Here is a 19,025-nt window from a genome sequence, read left to right on the forward strand (position 1 = left end):
AGAAAACACCCTGTGGGCATGAACCATTTTGTACATTTTGCTCAAATGAATTCACTGGATTGTAGCTTACTTTTGTATATATTACCATTTTGCTTCAAGCATAATGCATGGAGTAAAGAGGCATGGTCTAATGGAGTCAAGTGCATCATGTACAGAAACCTTGCTCTTGTATATCTTGCTACAGTTGTATATTTGCATTAATTCTAATTCTTTCTTCCCTCTCATCTTTCTTCCAGTTTGTGCTGGCACGGAGAACAAGCTAAGCTCTTTGTCTGATCTTGAGCAACAGTATCGTGCATTGCGAAAGTACTATGAGAACTGCGAGGTAGTTATGGGTAACCTAGAAATCACCAGCATTGAACATAACCGAGATCTCTCCTTCTTACGGGTAAGTGACATCTCTGCTACTTTAAAAATACATGTGAGCTGACATTTGGTTTTGCAATGACAGATTGAGGCTGTGTACAGATGACAGCTCTACAGAGATTTTTAGGGGGTGATGTAGAGCTATATTGCCAGTGGTACACAGGGCGTTTGTGTGCAGGTGTCCTGCTGTGGCCTTTAGTCAGATTGATTTTGCAAGTTCCCATAGGGCTCTAATTTGTACTCTGTAAAAGACAATGTTAGCCTTTGGAGGAATGCAATAGATCCCTGGAACGGATGTGTGTCTGTTTTGGTGTAGCTGTTGCCAATGCCTTTTGTGTAGTGCCTAGGAGAGTAACACGTACGGTTCTGCTCTGTAATTACTAGAGCAACTTCGAAACTTTGCTCTGTGCAACATGAAATACTTTCTGCATAGCTAATTGAGTAATTTACCTTGTGACAATGACTAGCAGTCCTAGTCAGCTTTACCACTTAGACAGTTTTACTACTCCAAGCTGTTAAATGGAACTACAGTGGTACCTTGGGTTACATACGCTTCAGGTTACATATGCTTCAGGTTACAGACTCCGCTAACCCAGTAATATTACCTCGGGTTAAGAACTTTGCTTCAGGATGAGAACAGAAATTGTGCTCCCGTGCCACAGCTGCAGCAGGAGGCCCCATTGGCTAAAGTGGTACTTCAGGTTAAGAACAGTTTCAGGTTAAGAACGAACCTCCAGAAAAAATTAAGTTCTTAACCCGAGGTACCACTGTAGAGAAAGTGGCTGCATTTATTTGGTTATATTAAGTTTCTATACCGAGGATCACAGGGGAGTTTACAATACAAAAGCAAAAAGATATATAACATAGTAACAAACTAAAACAATAACCCCCAACACATATTTAATTAGGGAAACTGAGTAAACACCGTATTTTTCACTCCATAAGATGCACCTGACCATAAGGTGCACCTAGTTTTTAGAGGAGGAATGCAAGGGGGAAAAATATTTAAAGGGAGTGCTGAGCAGAGTCTGTATGCATGCAGGCTTTTCCCCGAGGAGGGAGAAGCCCCCAAGAGCCACACACACACTCTGCACGGCTCTTTAAAGGGAGCGCGGCTATCCCTGGCTTTTGCGGGAGGTGGGGGAAGGGACAGAGCACGCGGCTTATGGGATAGCCGCGCACAGCCTCTCTCGGGCAAGGGGAGCCTTCATCCCCTGCCCGGGAGAGGCTGCGCACGGCTAAGGCTCCCCCAAGAGCCACACGCTCCCTTTAAAGAGCGTGTGGAGTGTGTGTGCGGCTCTTGGGGGCTTTTCCCCAAGGAGGAAAAGCTCCACGCGGCTCTTTAAAGGGAGCGCTGAGCAGAGCCTCCCGCCTGCATTCGCTCCATAAGATGCACACACACATTTCCCCTTACTTTTTAAGAGGGGAAAAGTGTGTCTTATAGAGTGAAAAATACGGTACATATCCTGTATTTCAGCCTTTTTTGTGATACTATGCTATCTATGATCAAACTTCCAGTGCTGGATTAAGGCTAGTATGGCCAGAGGCAGAGCTAGCTGCTCTGGCACCTGGAGCGGCACACATGCTGTGCACCTGAGGGCAGGGATAGCCGCCCGCGGCAGCGTCCCAGAGGGGCGAGACAATGTCACCCCCCCCCCCAGGGATGACACCCGGAGTGGGCCAGTGAGTGTGGCAAAATTAATATAAAAGGGCAGGTCATTATTAGTGCACCACAGTTGGTGCACCACAGAAATTACCATCTGTGTGCTCACTTGATGATATATTCTATTGATGACCAGATTACATAGACTAGGAATTAAAAAAAAACTTGCAAATGAGAGAGAACTGCAAGATCATGAAGACTGATGTTCTCTCTCTCTCTCTCTCTCTCTCACACACACACACACACACACACAGAGGGAGAGAGAGAGAGAGAGAGAGAGAGAGAGAGAGAGAGAGAGACTGATTCTGCTCTTTGGCTAAGGTGTGGATAGTTTATGAAAGAACTGTTGTAATAGTGTCTGTATAGCTTATATGCTACTTACAGTTTTTTCTATAGTGATGTATAGTGTCTAGATCAAGGAAAGACACCACAATTTAAGAAAGATGTTGACAAGCTGGAATGTGTGCAGAGGAGGGGCAACCTGGAAACCAAGCCTCACGAGGAATAGTTGAGGGAGTCAGGGATGTTTAGCCTGGAAAAGAGGAGAATGATAGGAGATATGATAGCCATATTCAAATATCTCAAGGGCTGTTACATGGAACTGAGAACAAGGCTTGTTTTCTCCTGCTTGGCGGGCGGGGAGGGGGGGGGTAGGACTTGAACCAATGGCTTCAAGTAACAAGAAAAGAGATTCTGACTAAACATACAGAAGAATTTTCTGACAGTAGGAGCAATGGGACAGTCTCCCTTGGGAGGTTGAGGACTCACCTTAAGCAGAGGTTGGATGGCCATCTGTCATGGAAGCTTTAGCTGAGATTCCTGCAGGGGGTTGGACTAGATGACTCTTGGGGTCCCTTCCAACTCTACAGTTCTATGATTCTATATATGTAACTGTTATATTTGTTTTTGTTGTTTAGTCGTTTAGTCATGTCCGCCTCTGCGTGACCCTATGGACCAGAGGACACCAGGTCCACTGTCTTCCACTGCCTTCCGCAGTTTGGTCAAACTCATGCTGGTAGCTTTGAGAAGACTGTCCAACCATCTCGTCCTCTGACGTCCCCTTCTCCTTGTGCCCTCCATCTTTCCCAACATCAGGGTCTTTTCCAGGAGGTGGCCAAAGTCTTGGAGTCTCAGCTTCACGATCTGTCCTTCCAGTGAGCACTCAGGGCTGATTTCCTTCAGAATGGATAGGTTTCATCTTCTTGCAGTCCATGGGACTCTCAAGAGTCTCCTCCAGCACCATAATTCAAAAGCATCCATTCTTCAGCAATCAGCCTTCTTTATGGTCCAGCTCTCACATCCATACATCACTACTGGGAAAACCATAGCTTTTACTATACAGACCAGTGTTGGCAAGGTGATGTCTCTGCTTTTTAGGATGCTGTCTAGGTTTGTCATTGCTTTTCTCCCAAGAAGCAGGCACCTTTTAATTTCATGACTGCTGTCACCATCTGCAGTAATCACTGCCTCCATTTCTTCCCCTTCTATTTGCCAGGAAGTGATGGGCCCAGTGGCCATGATCTTTGTTTTTTTGATGTCAGTGGCGTAGCGTGGGTTGTCAGCACCCGGGGCAAGGCAAGTAATTTGTGCCCCCTAACCCATGGATTTGCGCCCCCTAACCCTAACCCCCAGGTGTTGCGCCCGGTGCGGCCGGCCCCCCCTGCACCCCCCATGCTACGCCACTGTTTGATGTTGAGCTTTAGACCATATTTTGCACTCTCCTCTTTCACCGTCATTAAATAGTTCTTTAATTTCTCCTCACTTTCTGCCATCAAGGTTGTGTCATCTGCATATCTGAGGTTGTTGATATTTCTTCTGGCAATCTTAATTCCTGCTTGGGATTCATCTTAAATCCGGTTTGGGATTCATCCAGCCCAGCCTTTCGCATGATGCATTCTGCATATAAGTTAAATAAGCAGGGAGACAATATACAGCCTTGCCGTACTCCTTTCCCAATTTTGAACCAATCAGTTGTGCCATATCTAGTTCTAACTGTAGCTTCTTCTCCCACATAGAGATTTCTCAGGAGACAGATGAGGTGATATACACACCTCACACACACAACCATAATACACACACACACACAACCATAATTTAGAATATTAAAAAATTGCATGGAAAGGAGTTAATAGATGTAATAATAATTTTATATATATGAAATACCCTGCAAAGTCTGCCCAGCCACGTACATTGGACAAACAAACAGACGAATAAATGCACGTATCGCAGAACACAAGAATGCCGTCAAAAAAGAAGAAAAAACTTCCTCTCTTTTCCAACACATGAAAGAAACAGGACACGAAATTAATTTTGCAGATTCCAAATTGCTCTTTAACATGGAACATCACCACAAGAGAATAATCATGGAAGCCATCGAGATAGAGAAACACCCTCACAACATGAACAAGCGTGACGACACGTCCCGCCTGCCAGACATCTGGAAATTAGCCCTCCCCACAAAAACCGACACCAGAACCAGAGGCACACAGAACGCCATCACCAATCAACCACACCAGACCCAAACCCAGACCCTCTCCACAGATAAATTACAGACACCATCCAGTAGCCAAACCATAGTGGCACCTCCGGATGCTGCACCCCCCTGCAATCCCTACACAGATCTGGCTGGCACAGGGCACAAAACCACAGCTCGCCCCTATACACGAAGCCAAGCCAGAGCACAACTAAGTGCAGTACAGCCATCTTCTCAGAAAAACTCTTCACAAGCTCAAGAGGTCAAGACACGAAAGCTTTAGCAACTAATCCACACCTAATGACCCACCTAAGTGGTACTCAGAATATCACTCAAGAAATCACTCAAGATATCCCTCAAGTAATTAAGGAACAAAAGAAGAAAAGGCACACTAACCTGGGAACTTCCTCTCTGCCCAGAACGTTGGAGGCTATACACCACACCCCCTCAACAGTATTTATAGGAACTCAAACACTGAGATCCTGCTCTGTTCCAGTAACAAGAAGCCGAAAGCACCAGCCTGAAGATGACGAGTGAGACCTCGTCGAAACGTCGCCTAGACACCCCAACTCTTACACGGGAAGACACCCGAAGACACCAAAACCTGCATTCCTGTACCCGTGAAAATCTACGAAAGCATATATATATTACTATCAATATCTTGCATGCAAGTATGCTACGGGTGAGCAACTTGTGGAGGCCCTGATCCAAATCCATTCCCTTGAGAGATACTTTGATTGAGGAAGTTGAAGCAGTATACCTCTAAATAAAATTTACTGGAAACCCCAGATGTGGACAGGAGTGTTGCATTTTGGTTCTGCCTGTGGGTTTCCCAGGGGCATTTGGTTGGCCCTTGTGAGAACAGAGTGCTGGACTCAGATGTGCTCTTTTCCTGAACCAGCAGCAGGGCTCTCTTTATGTTCTTCAACTGAGAGGCAAAAACCACATAGCAGGCAGACCTAGTGGGAACAGAACCTCCTGCCAGGCCCCACCTCCCCTCACTCACATCTCCTAGTGGTCCTCCAGGAAAACTAGTTGCTGACTATACAGTAAATGTTCATAGAGATAGCGGCTCCCTGTAATATTTTCCCTTAACTTCAAGCTTCTGTCTAGTGCTTATTTCTCCTTTCCTTTCCTTTTTTTTAAAAAAAGACCCCTCTCCTGTTCCTTTTGACTTTAGCTTTCTAAATAAAGAACTGAGTGGAATGTTATTTGAGGCTGCTAAACTTGAAGAAATAAGAGCCAGCAGGTGGCAAACCCACAGAATCTCGCCATTTGGGCGTGGGCGTGGGCGGGTGTTTTGTAGTAATAGTTACTGAGGATTTCATGCAGTTGTTTTTTATTTTTACCTGAGACTGCCCCCTCACAGATGTCTCAGCAAAAAAGAGCAGCTCAAGTTAATGTGATAAATTATAGCAATTTAGTTAGAAAACAAAACAGAGAAAAGACGTTTTTGGAGGCAGAAATAAAAGGTGGCATGTTTATACTAATAATTTAACATTCATTAGCTCGAGGATGCTGCTTATTTCTTCATTTAAAAAAACACATTTTAATGGCCTAACAAAGGTGGCAGATGGGATATAATCAAGAGCCCAAGCAACTTGTCACTTTCAACTTGGAAAATCATGAAATCTTTCCTGCTATTTCTGAGGCTCCCATTCTTACGAGAGCAGCTGCCTTCCGCTGACTTGAAATGGGCTTCATGTATCTATTTATGCATTTAATTATATAATTAGCATCATGGAGCTTTGCAGTGTTACAGTAGTAGATGGGTTCTTGCTTTGAGGTGCTTGCAATCTACAACTGGATATTTGCAATTTCCACTTGGATGTAGGGGACACAACAGGGCATGGATTGGTAGCCTGTGGCCCTCCAGATGTTATTGTATTACAATTTCCATCATCTCTGGCCATTTGTAATTGTCAGCCTGGCAGTGCAGGGAACTGGGAGCAGAAAGTATTATGGAAGTCAGAGTAAACAGGAGGAGAAGAACACGCGTTTGGCTGAGGTTTTGGTAGGGGATGCCAACTTGTATCAAAGGTGTAATGGAAAAGACTATTTTTCTATCAGCGTTAGTTCATATTATACAAGGCAGTCTCTTCACCATGTGGCCGCAAAACAAGAGGCAAGCAAGCAATTTTTACCTCGATTGTTCTAAGAATGTGCAACCTCCCCAGAGTGGTTCAAAGCTGTTCTGCAGCTTTGGAGATACTTTCCAGAGAGGATATTGTAAAACTTTGCCCTTTTATGAAAGGCTTACAGCATTTGAGTGTGGGGAATGTAGTCTCATGTTGCAGCTGCTCTTGATTGTCTTGATGGTACTGACATATTAATGATAGCCTTTTATTTATTTGTGGCTATGCATCAAGTAGCACTTCATTCCCGCTTGCTCTGGGTGCCTGTTGGGATTTGGAGCAGCAGGACAGCTGTACTATTTTACTGGACTTTACTACTTCACCATCACCTTCAGGTCCTGTGATAGAACCTAAATCAATGAGTGCAAAAAAGAGGATGTCATATTAGGTATGTAGGTAGAGCTACAGCTGACCTCTGCACATATTTTAGAAACCAGAAATCTTCAATTTTGACTTTTAAAAAGTGGAGAAACCAGTTGCTAAACCTTTAAATTCTGAGAACCACTACCTGAGTTACCAGTTGTCAGGAACATGGCCACCCAGAGTGTAGGGGAAGAGTTAGACTCAGAAATCAAACTAAGTGAACGAGGGACCGATTCTGCAGAAGAGAGCTGGTTGACATAGTCGAGAAAGGGCAGTTCAACCCCCTTCCCAGGGAAGACTCTGTTAGCTCTCAAGCAGAGGAAGAGTTGGAAGGCAGCCAGAGCGTTGCTAGGCAATCAGCAGATAAGCAGAGGTCTGAGTCTGTGTCGAGTGAAAGTGGAGAGGGGGCAGGCCAGCCTCTCAGTCCCTGTTCTAGGCATCTGGATAAGATCAGATGGCAACGGAAGGGCAAGAGGGGAAAGGCAGGAGTTTGGCATCCTTCCTGCTGTGGGAGGGGCGAAAATTCAGACTGACCAACTATCGTAAATGCGAGCAGGTGAGAAGCCATGCTCTGGATGTGTCTTTTTGTGAATAAACACACTTAAAACTGCTGGAAAGTCATTACTTCTTATTGGGACTTGTTCTCCTGTGAGAGATCATTATACCAGTTAACTTTTAGATGCAACCATGTTAGTCAAGAGGGAGAACTTCTGGATGACCACACAGGATACATTGGCTCCCCATGGCCTCAGCCTGGAGGCTGGAGTTCCACTTAACTTCCATGAATGAAGCCCTTCTGAGCATTTCATCCTCAAAGCTCCAAATGCTTAAGAACAACATCATTTCATCTTCGTCATGGGACTGTGTGTGTGTGCGTACGTACACGCACCGAAACACACACACACTCACTGTTAGGAGCCACTTTGCACTTTGAAGAGCTAAATGGTAAATGTTTTGAGCGAATTAATGTTAGATGTAACTAGGTGTGGACTTAAGCAGCATCTTGCACTAGAGCTGCATGCTATCCATGCTGATTCTGACCTGGGTACTAAATACTATTCTAAAGGCAAACATATATTAATACCATTAATAGCATTTTGTATCAAAAAGCCAAGGACACACCCATACAGGACATTAGTAGTTACCATAAGCCATGCCATAGAGAAAATGATAAATATAGTCAGAATATATCCAAATAGAAAAAATTGCAGAGGAAGGGGAAACATAACACAAATTATTCCAAGATCATTGGATAGTGTATCCTAAGGGCAATTATTTCCTGACCTCTTATAAGGTCAGTCTCATTCAAACAGAAAATAACATCTAATTGTCAAACCTTTTCAAGAAATGTTTCCTAGCAGTGGCAGGAAAGAATTAAAAACTATTGATAAGTGCAGGGGCAATTAGAATAAGATCTATTATTTGATTATTGATGTAAACCTCCAGGATGTATTTTGTCCAGAATGTAGATTTTACCTCTATCTTCAGTACATGGCTAGTGGCTGATGCAAAGAAAGATTCTTCTTCTTCTTCTTCTTCTTCTTCTTCTTCTTCTTCTTCTTCTTCTTCTGATAAGTGTAAATACTCTCTTCCTCATGGCCAGCAATAGAAGACTATAGTGCAAATGTAAAATATATCCTTGCAATGTATGTGGCCTAAGTCTGAGGTCAGTCTTTGATGTCTCCAGTTGAAAACACTGCCTTGTAGGACTTGGAATGATTCCAGAAAGCTTCTGCCAGTCAACTACACAAACCATTGCTTCAATTTGGAATTTGGAATAAAGACCCAGTGCGAGTTGGAGTGTCAGACTACGATTTTGAGACTCAGGTTCAAATTCTTATTCTTATTCTTATTTATTAAATTTGTATATTGCTTTTCATCCTTTGATCTCAGGATGGTTCACAACATAAAGTCCTCACTCAACCAGGGAAGTCCATGGGTTAACCAGGGTCCCTTAGGCTTTATCATCCTGACTCTCTTCCCAGGGTTGTTGTGAGGATAAAATGAGGTGTCTGTGTTGCACAGGGTAGAGGTGGGAGAAGAGTAATGTATCCTGCTCTGAATTTTTTGGAGGAAGAATAGAATAAAAACATAGAATAGAAGAATTCTATTGTAAGCTGCAGCTCAATGCAGGTTCTACAGTGTGTGACGCAATGGAAGCATCCCTGACAGATGGCTATCCAGTGAAGGAGAGACTACTAGTATATTCAAAAGGTAGTCAATAATACAAAGCACTTCCATTTAACCATTTGTTTTTATTTTTTAAATGATTGAACTTCATTGGAAGCACATAATGTGAATGTAAGAAACTAGAAGAAACCATTCGCTGGTGGACTGAATAGAGAACAAACTTGGGAGTGTGTTGGCAGAGTTCATAATGTCTTAGTTGGCACATCACAGTAAGCCATAATCTGAAATAAGCTATGGTTTAGCATGAACAAGCAGCATGCTGGTGCACGTGGCTCATTTGCGCCCGCCTTGATCCCAGCCTGTGTCCCTGCTTCTCCCTTTGCTCAGCTGGGAGGACACAAACTGTAGCCTGGATTAGCTTTATGTGTGAACCAGCGCTTGTGATTTGTTTCTCTCCAACCAAACTATGACCATAAGCCAAGGTTTGTTATTGGCTTGCTGGCAGCTTGTGCCTTGCAAGAAACAAACCACAAGTGTTGGTTTACACATAAAGCTAAGCCAGTGAGGACAGCTCCCAGGGAGAAGATACCCAAAACACAACAAGAGAGCAGCGCTCTCAGAGCTGTCCCTTGCTTCCACTCAGCTCAGACACAAGTGAGCTGTGTGCACAAGTGTATGTTGCTCATTTGTGGGAAGCCATGGTTTGTTTCTGACCATGTGCGTGAATTATATGAGGCACAGATCAAATCTACGTCAGCTATTTAAATTCACATAGTGTTCTAGAGGAGTATTGTGTGGCCTTTAAAGGCTGGTTCAGAGCATGCTTACTAAGAACAGAACATTGCAAATGGCCAATTCTAAGACCATGAATAGAATTTTTCAGTTCCGCTTGCAACGACACATACCATGCTTCTTATGGAATAGTCAATAGAGGATACACTCACACAATTTCATTTTTGGAATTTAATCCATGTCCTGGTATTGTCATCCTTTGAGCTCTATCACTACATTGTTTGCATGTGAATAATAGTGGCTTACCCATGGTGGGCTCCCTCCTGTGGGAGCAATGCCAGGGGCCTAGGCGACTGGTCCTGGGGAATTTTCAGGCTGGCAGCTGGGGATTGGCAGGCTTTCCTACCACTGGCCTTTTTTGAATCCTGGCCAATCTGGCTGGGCCAGGCGGGAGGTGCTTGGTCCCAAGATAGGCTGGCTGCGCCTGCCCCCCCCCCCCCAGGATTGCTGTTGGCCAAAGAACAGAAGAGCAGGAAGACTGGATGTCCACAATTGTTTCCATTTAAAAAGTGGGTTGAAAAGACTTCCCACCATGAGTTTCAGGAGAGGATCAGGTGTTGGTGCTCTGAGGTGCAGTGAGAACACAACCATTCTCCTTCTCTCCTCCATTCTAAACATTAAAAGGTTCAACCTCTTAGTAGGACCCAGCCCTTTTAGTTCTGCTTGCAGATCACATAATCTGCCTGACTAAAATATCCTAATACCATTGTTTCCATACAGCTTCAAACTGCAGATCTTTTAACAGCTTTGCCTAGAAAGTATTGTTAAAGGATAGTAGATAAAGATTCCAAATAACCTTCAATTTTTTTACTGTAGTTCTCTATGCCTTGCCTCCCTCAAAGCACTTTGAAACACGCTCATTCCATTATACTCTAGCAAAGGCATGCAGAAATTATTCATTTGATTTGTCATGACCCCCTGCAATCACAAAGTCTTAAAATAGGATACTTGAGTGGCACAACTGTAATGCTCAAACTTCGTGTTGCAACCGTGACCAGACGTGGTAGCTAATGAACAGCCCCCTTTCTGGGATCATCAGACTGAGGCATTCCTTTCATCTCTCCACCTGAGTTCCTCTCTTTTAATTGCTGTGTCATATTAATGGGATTGTTTCATTGTTCATTTTAATTCTGAATGTTTATATTTTAATGGTTTAATTGAATTGTTTTATTGTGTATTTTAACTGTGGATGTTTATATTTTAAAGTCTGTGAAACAGGTTTTTATCCTTTGTAAGCTGCTTATAATCCTATGTTGGCATAAAATGGTACAGAAATCAACACACACAGAAACTAACAAGTACATTGGTTGATTGGGCTGCATGGGCCGCTGTGGAGCCCTCGAGCCCAGCACAGAAAATTAGAAGCATATTCGTTCATCTTGCTAGTAGTGTCTGCACTGATTAGCAACAGTTTTGTCCCACTTTAAGGCAGGAGCCTTTCCCAGCCTTGGCTGGAGCTGCCGGGAGCTGCACTGAGACCTTCTGCACACAAAAAGACACTGAGCTGTGACACTATCAGTAATAGTTCTCCAGAGACTGTCCTCAGTGCAGCTGCCCAAGTCCTTTACTTTTAGATGTTAGGAGTCCGGCCTGAAACTAAATATATGCAAAGCAGACGCTGTAGCACTGACCTTGTCTTTCTGGGGGTTGAGAAAAACACCCATATTTTTTAGGGTGGTCGAAGAGCAACTGTGGTAAAGGATAACCATGAATTAAGGTATTTCCTCCCTGTGTTGTCCATTAAATGTGGACCTTGTGATTAAAGAGAGAGCCAGTGTGGTGTGGTGGTTAAGAGCGGTAGTCACGTAATCTGGGAAACCGGGTTCGTGTCTCCGCTCCTCCACATGCAGCTGCTGGGTGACCTTGGGCCAGTCACACTTCTGTGAAGTCTCTCAGCCCCACTCACCTCACAGAGTGTTTGTTGTGGGGGAGGAAGGGAAAGGAGAATGCTAGCCGCTTTGAGACTCCTGAAGGGGAGTGAAAGGCGGGATATCAAATCCAAACTCTTCTTCTTCTTCTTCTTCTAAAGTCAGCATTGGTGCAAATAATGCTTAGCTATGCAATAAACACCACAGTTTATTTTTGTTGTTGCTTACAGGTAATTTAGATATTAGTTTGTTGTTCTCCTGAATGAGAGAAGCACTGAACCTCTGCCACCTACTTTAACATCTCAATTCTATATCTTGATGCCCTACACACCCCTTGCCGTCATCTGCATTGTGTAGGAAATGCTGGCTTAAGTTTTATTTCCACGAAAACAGTCCAGTATATAAAGCATCCAAAGCTCTAGTGGCAAATGCACTTAAATTGAAAATGGATTTATTAGGTTGTAAAGCCAAGTGCACGGCTTCCTGGGGGACTTGATGGCGAGGTATTAAGATTTGGCTTCAATGATGAGTGTAATGAATTTTAAAGGCTGGTCACAACCTTAATTAGGAATCCAAAAAATAACATTTCACGCTATATATTGATGGACTTTGCTCAAGGGAATCATAGGGGTCATTAAGGCTTGTTTATGCATATCCTTCTTGCTTCTGCTTTTCCCCTCCAGGGAATAAAAGTTATATCTTCAGAGCAAGGGAAACAGAAATCTTGAGAGGATGGGGATCAATGGGACGATAGCTATAACAGAATAGAACAATTTTTGATTCTGCCTTGAAGAATTTCTGTCATTGTCACTGTGAATACTTTTTTAAAAAAAAGTAAAAAAAAATCAAGTTGTTCTGCCCTTCTGAAAGTGAAACTTAACAAAACTGGCATTCAGAGGATTGAATAATGTTGCATTGTAAACCATCGATTTAGTGTCTGGGATTAATGAATTTAAAAGCTGAAAGAAATAGAAGATAAAGTCTTTAATTGTAAGCCGTCAGGGGGCAGCAGAAGTGGGGGAGGCGGCTGTAGGCTCAGGGAACTGGTTTTCACTAAACCAGATCAATTTTAAAGGCTTCCGCTGTGGATGCCTGCGGGCAGGCTTTGAAAGTTCAGAAGTGCCAACACACATGTTGATATTGCAGCATTGAACAATATTACCAACAGCTCCACCTGAAATCTGAGAGTAACATTAAGCTCACGTACTAATTAGAGGCTTACTTGCAGAAAGCCGTGAAACTTATAGTAGGGAGCACAGTAGGAATTACAATATGAGGAAGATGCCAAGGGTCTAGTATAAAGGAAGGTGGACCCTTGAATGATTTATTCACAATGTTGGCCACAAAAACAGTTTGTGCTTCAGTTTTGATGCCGAGCACATTTTTAAAACCCAGAATGTTCCCCTCTCCCGTAACACATTTAAACTGGACCTAATCTCTGCCTTTGATTGATTCTATTCACTGAACAATTTAAAGCGGAATATGTTAATCAACCCTGTTACTTACTTTTTAAAAATCTCATTTTTTATTACCCCTGTTACTTTCTGTGGGTACTCTCTGTGGGTACAGATTGAAGGCAATTGTAAAGATGAAATGAGCTACAGTACACTGCCATTGTGCCTGTTCTTTTTTCTTCCTGATCCATGCTCTGGTCCATGGGGTCACGAAGAGTCGGACACAACTAAACGACTAAACAACAAAACAATAACAAAAGCTCCATGCAAAAGCTCCATGCAAGCAAGGGAATAATAATAATAATAATAATAATAATAATAATAATAATAATAATAATATATTTCTACCCCAGCCACAGTGGGCGGCTTCCAACAAAAGATTAAAAATACATTAAAACATCAGTCATTAAAAACATTAAAAAACTTCCCTAATTTGGTGTGTGTGTAGGAAATACTTTCAGAATAACTGTGATCTGGGCCATGATCTTTCTGTGGAAGAGACTAAGAAGACTTTCAGAAATGTGTTTACTAAATCTGTATTTAATCAAATGATTCCGAAACAGGTTACAATGTGGTTGAAAACAAGAAGCAGTTGAAAACAGATAAAAGCAAAGCACCAAACTTCAAACCAAGTCTTCCTTGGTTTCCAACGGCAGTGGCAGCTAACGTCCCATCATTGTTCAGTAAAAACAGAAAGGTGTTTGCCTATTTGTGGTGCCAGTAGGAGGGCACAATCAGGACATCGCCACCTAGAAGTAGGGATGAACATTTCAGTATTGACACGGATTCTGCTCATATTGATCCAGAGCAGACCCCAACATAGAGTTAGCAGAATAAAAACATAAACATGTTGCAGGATTTCCAAAAAACAGAGCAGAGGCAATTAGCTTCATCCAGCAGAGTTTTACTACTGAAGACAAATGAGCTTAACGGTCACAAATACATACATCTTCAGGATGGCACCGTCCATAAGTAATCCAGTTGCAGCAGACTTAACATAAACTTTACATTAGGACTAAAATCTTAACGCTAAACACACTATGTACAGAACACCACACCAGAAGGAAAGTGAGACAGAAAGTGAAACTCAGGCTGCTTCTGGCCTTCTTACTACAGTCAGTACAGTATGACCTTGACAGAAAGACATAACAGAACCAGTTTGAACCAGCTGTTCAGCTTCTCTGAAGGAACAACCCAAACATCAGGAACCTTCTGCTTGCTTCTAGGTTGCTTGTCAGCTAGAAACTTCCAGCTTGTATCACACAGAGAAGCTTCCAGAACCATCTTGAATTAAATAGAATAGATCTCTACATTTTACTTTCTGTACCAAAAAAAGCAAACTGACAAGTATTTCTACTGCATTTGTTAGAAAAATGTATTTTACAAAGAATAAATTGGGGATAGGATTGTAGGTAGAGGACTGTAACCTAAGTGTCTTTATAATTACAGCCTACCTGCAAGTACCTGACCTGGGAGTAAGCTTCACTGAACTCTGTGTGGTTTAAGAGACGTAAAAAATTGTGCAGTCCTGCTACAGTCCTATACCCACCTGCCTAAGAGTATTCCTCATTGAACAGAGTGGAACTTGAGTTAAAATTAACCATACCTAACTTGTATAAAACAAGTAAGGAGCACAGAATATGGCAAAATAGTTGAAAAGCTCACAATTCAAATCTCCTTTGTTAGAGTGAAGGCTGTGATCCCACACTTAAAAAAAAAAATATTTTGCTGACATCTGTACCCTGTTTTTCCCCTGAAAATGCTGATATCTGTAATTGAGGCCAGGCTGAGGTCCATCAATTTTAACAAACCATTAGCTGAAAAGAGCCATCCTGTCAATTAGATCTATTGCTGGTTGTCAGTTTAGCCTGAGGTTACAACAACGGTGCCCCAGCACTAAGTAATGACTGTGAGTGTTGATACACACTCTCTAGTCAGCCATTCACTTCAACCCAGAAATAATCATCTGATCTCAATGGAGCAGCTGCTTTTACACTGCAAATTATCACCTCTTTGTTTCATTACTTGTAAGGCCAATTGGGATTTTTTTAAAAAAAGGTTTGGATATAAATTTATATCCTGTCCTGGTGATGTTGAATTGTCAATGAAGACAAAGCAGATATGTGAGAATATATTTATATCCTTGCAAATACATCTCAAAACTGAAAAAGCTATGTATGTCAGCAGTCGTATCAAATAGGACTTTCTGGTTATACAAATGAGCTAGAAAATGAATGATGCTCAGTTGAATTGGAGGCAGCAGCTTGGCAGGCCACCCACCCACCCCATCTCAGTTGGAATAATATGGCATAGCCTAGTCCCAGTAGCATTGCTCAAAGAAAAGAAAGTGCCCATCACTGGCCGGGTGCTGCTACTTCTGTCATGTGACCTCTATAAGAGAAAGATTCTTACCCATAGAATCATATAATTGTAGAGTTGGGAGGGACCTGAGGGTCATCTCGTCCAGCCCCCTGCAATGCAGGAATCTCAACTAGATCATTCATGACAGATGGCCACCCAGCCGCTGCTTTTAAAAAAAGAGTCCACCACCTCTTGTGGGAGACTGTTCCACTGTCGAACAGCTCTTGCCATCCGAAAGTTCTTCCTGGTTAGAAGCTAATTTCTTGTAACTTGAATCCATTGCTTCATGTCATAGCCTCTGGAGCAGGGGAAACAAGCTTGCTCCATGTGACAGCCTTTTAGATATTAGAAGATGGCTATCATATCTCCCCTCAGTCTCCTCTTTACATACCCAATTCCCTTAACCCTTCCTCATAAGGCTTGGTTTCCGGATCCTTGATCATCTTGATAATAATAATAATAATAATAATAATAATAATAATAATAATAATAATTTTATTTGTATCCCGGCCTCCCTGGCCAAAACTTGGCTCAGAGCGGCTAACATCATATAAATAAGACAATATGCATAATACGATATACAATATGCAAATAAAATAACATTCAACATTCATTAAAATAATATAGAATAATATTAAATACCAGCACTTCAAAATTAAACAGAAACCCACACTTATCAGTTACAATAAGTAATTTCTAAACTCCAATCAATAAAACAACAGCAAACTACAGTGCACAACATAATACAATACAAAATGAGAAGCTGAGACTGGAGGGTGGGGCAAGGCAAGTGGAAAGAGGCCTTGCCTGGTGGAGTCTCTCCCCTCACTGGTCTTCCTCATAAAGAAGCTGTGCCTGGAGGAGTCCCAGGGCCAGAGGGGGGGGCAAGGCCGGTGGAAGAAGGCCTTGCCTGATGGAGTATCCTCTTCTGCATATGTTTCAGCTTGTCAGTATCCTCCTTTAATCGGGACACGGGACTCCAGATGTAGTCTGACCAAGGCAGTATAGAGTGGGACTATGACTTCTCTTGATTGGGGCACTATACACTGTTGACTCATGTTATTATTGTGTCTATTAAGACCCCTAGTAACTACATCCACATGGCCTTCCTAAAGGCAAATCGATGCAATGAGAAATGCTATATGGTTTCTTCTTAGGTTTAGAGTCTTAACAGTAATATTGAAAGAGAGGGAGCTAGGAGATAGCAGTGCTATGCAAAGCCTAAAGGGTACGGGGCTCTGGTATTTTGGAAGATGCATAGTTCAGAAAAGTTGCAGCACCTACTGTATTCTATACTACTGTTAAACACATAATAGCCCTGTCTTCTTCTACATCTGGCCTCCGCAGCAGAGCCCAATAAAAGGCCAAGGGATGCCTCTGAACAACAGTCTCTCCTCTAACATGTTATTCTGAATGAGGGTTTCTTGATGATTGTTCCATCAGCTTAAGCATTTATGTACACCAGATGGAGTTCTCTCCCCCCTCTTTCCCCTGCATTCTGTGCTGGGGGTTCTCCCAAAGCTCTGGAGAAGATTTGGGTGAGGTGTGGGGGTGAGTGCAGGGAAGGGGGGGCTGTTGAACAAGCAGGAGTCCTTGCACTGGATTCCTCTGGCACTTCAGGTAGCTCAATCCAGCCAACAGTATTTGTCCTTCTGAACTTCTTGCTCCCATATAGCTATTAAAGAAAGAAGGTACAAGAGAACTCTTCAACCAGGAAGAACCAGGAAGAAGAACTCTTCAACTTTAAATTTTTTAAAAATTAGATTTTATTAAAATATTTTCATGGATAAACCCCACCCCCAACCTCACAATGCACATGACAGCAATGTCTCATATCAAATGTACTGACAATGTAGATAGGACTCTATGAACTGAAAACAGACGGTATATGGACCATTGCCTTGTTAAGTATTCTGCTTCCCTTGCACAGATCTGTGCAGTAGTTTGTGCTCTCTCCCTCTCCCTCCCTCCCTCTCTCTCCCCTTTCCACCCTTATTTTCTGTTAATGGATAACATCAACACCAGGAGAGTCTGTAACCTGTCCATGATCAGCACATCTGTTCCTTTTGATAAAAGAGTCCAAAACACATTGATGTTGATAGCCAACCATTGTTCCCAGTAGCCAGGCTGATCTTCTCACAACCTACCCTGCAGAAACAAAACCTCCATGTCTCTGTTGTGTTTTCTGCTCTCAGAACGGAGAGGAGCCATGGGCAGGGAGCAGGGGGTGTTTATAGCAACCCCTCTCCTGGAGCCCATGAGGACACTGGTAACACATAGGATGGTGCCATTATGAATTGGCAGCACACTTTGCCTCACTGTGAAAATACTTTGCTACTTGTGGGGTGAGATATAAAGAAGTTTTCCTTTTAGGTCCCATACCAGCATGACATTCCTTGTTGCCACTGGTGATCTGATGGCCATATCTCTGAGCCCCTGCCTTTGATCCAGAATCATGGAAGAAGGTTGTTGAGTGTGATGCTTGTTCTTGTACAGTGGTACCTCGGGTTAAGAACATAATTTGTTCTGGAGGTCCATTCTTAACTTGAAACTGTTCTTAACCTGAGGTACCACTTTAGCTAATGGGGCCTCCCACTGCTGCTGCTGCTGCCACACTACCGCCACACGATTTCTCTTCTCATCCTGAAGCAAAGTTCTTAACCCGAGGTACTATTTCTGCATTAGCGAAGTCTGTAACCTGAAGCGTCTGTAACCTGAAGCGTCTGTAACCCGAGGTACCACTCTATGTACTTATATGTTAAAAAAGGGGGGATTTTACATGATTTTGTATTTTATACTTGCAAACTCCATGCATTTTCAAAATGAATAAGCTCTTAAATGTTAGCCACTTTTCTTGAGAGTTGGCATTTATCTCCCTTCTTCCCACCCCCAGTCTAAACCAGGTTCTTTTCTGGCTGAACTGAAAGAAGAAGAATAGTAAAGCAGATTCTAAGACGTTTCAGGTTTTTCCCTGTTACTCTAACAATAGGAACTATCTTGGTATCTCTTGATTCTAGGCACTGGAAATTTTCAGCAAATTGTTGTGCAGGTTTAATTAGAAACAGTGAATGCTATTGAGATTTGATTTTTCGAATCTTTCAAACTCCTGGGCTTTCAAAAATAGTTCATCTCTTAACAAGCACAAAATGCAGTTCTAACTGCTCAGAATTTGATGGGGTTAGAATTGTACAGGGAGCAGTTCACTGACCATTTACACGGATGCCATTTCTTGGAAATCTTCTTCTTTGGTGATCACTCGTAGCTGAGAAAGATTGTCTTCCATAAACATGGTTTTAACAATGAGTCCGTAAGTGACTGTGGAGGCCAATTTTGGATCCACACGTCCTTCCACACTGGGGACATTGCAGCAGCAGTGGATGGTGCGGTGGGGTTGTGCTGCTCTCCTGACCTCTATCCAGC

The 19,025-nt window shown here is 42.7% G+C and overlaps 1 protein-coding gene across 2 annotated transcripts in view; it reads left to right on the top strand.

Moving 5' to 3' along the window:
* ERBB4 (erb-b2 receptor tyrosine kinase 4) overlaps nt 1-19,025 on the top strand; it is a 796,937-nt gene that overhangs the window by 302,105 nt on the left and 475,807 nt on the right. For both annotated transcript variants that reach the window (XM_083472043.1, XM_083472044.1), the window contains one exon: nt 237-388. In XM_083472043.1, coding sequence (XP_083328169.1) covers nt 237-388 — 152 coding nt within the window. The remainder of the gene's footprint in view (nt 1-236; nt 389-19,025) is intronic.

Source organism: Podarcis liolepis (assembly GCF_965112155.1).
Source record: "Podarcis liolepis genome assembly, chromosome: 1".
Classification (NCBI taxonomy): Eukaryota; Metazoa; Chordata; class Lepidosauria; order Squamata; family Lacertidae; genus Podarcis; species Podarcis liolepis.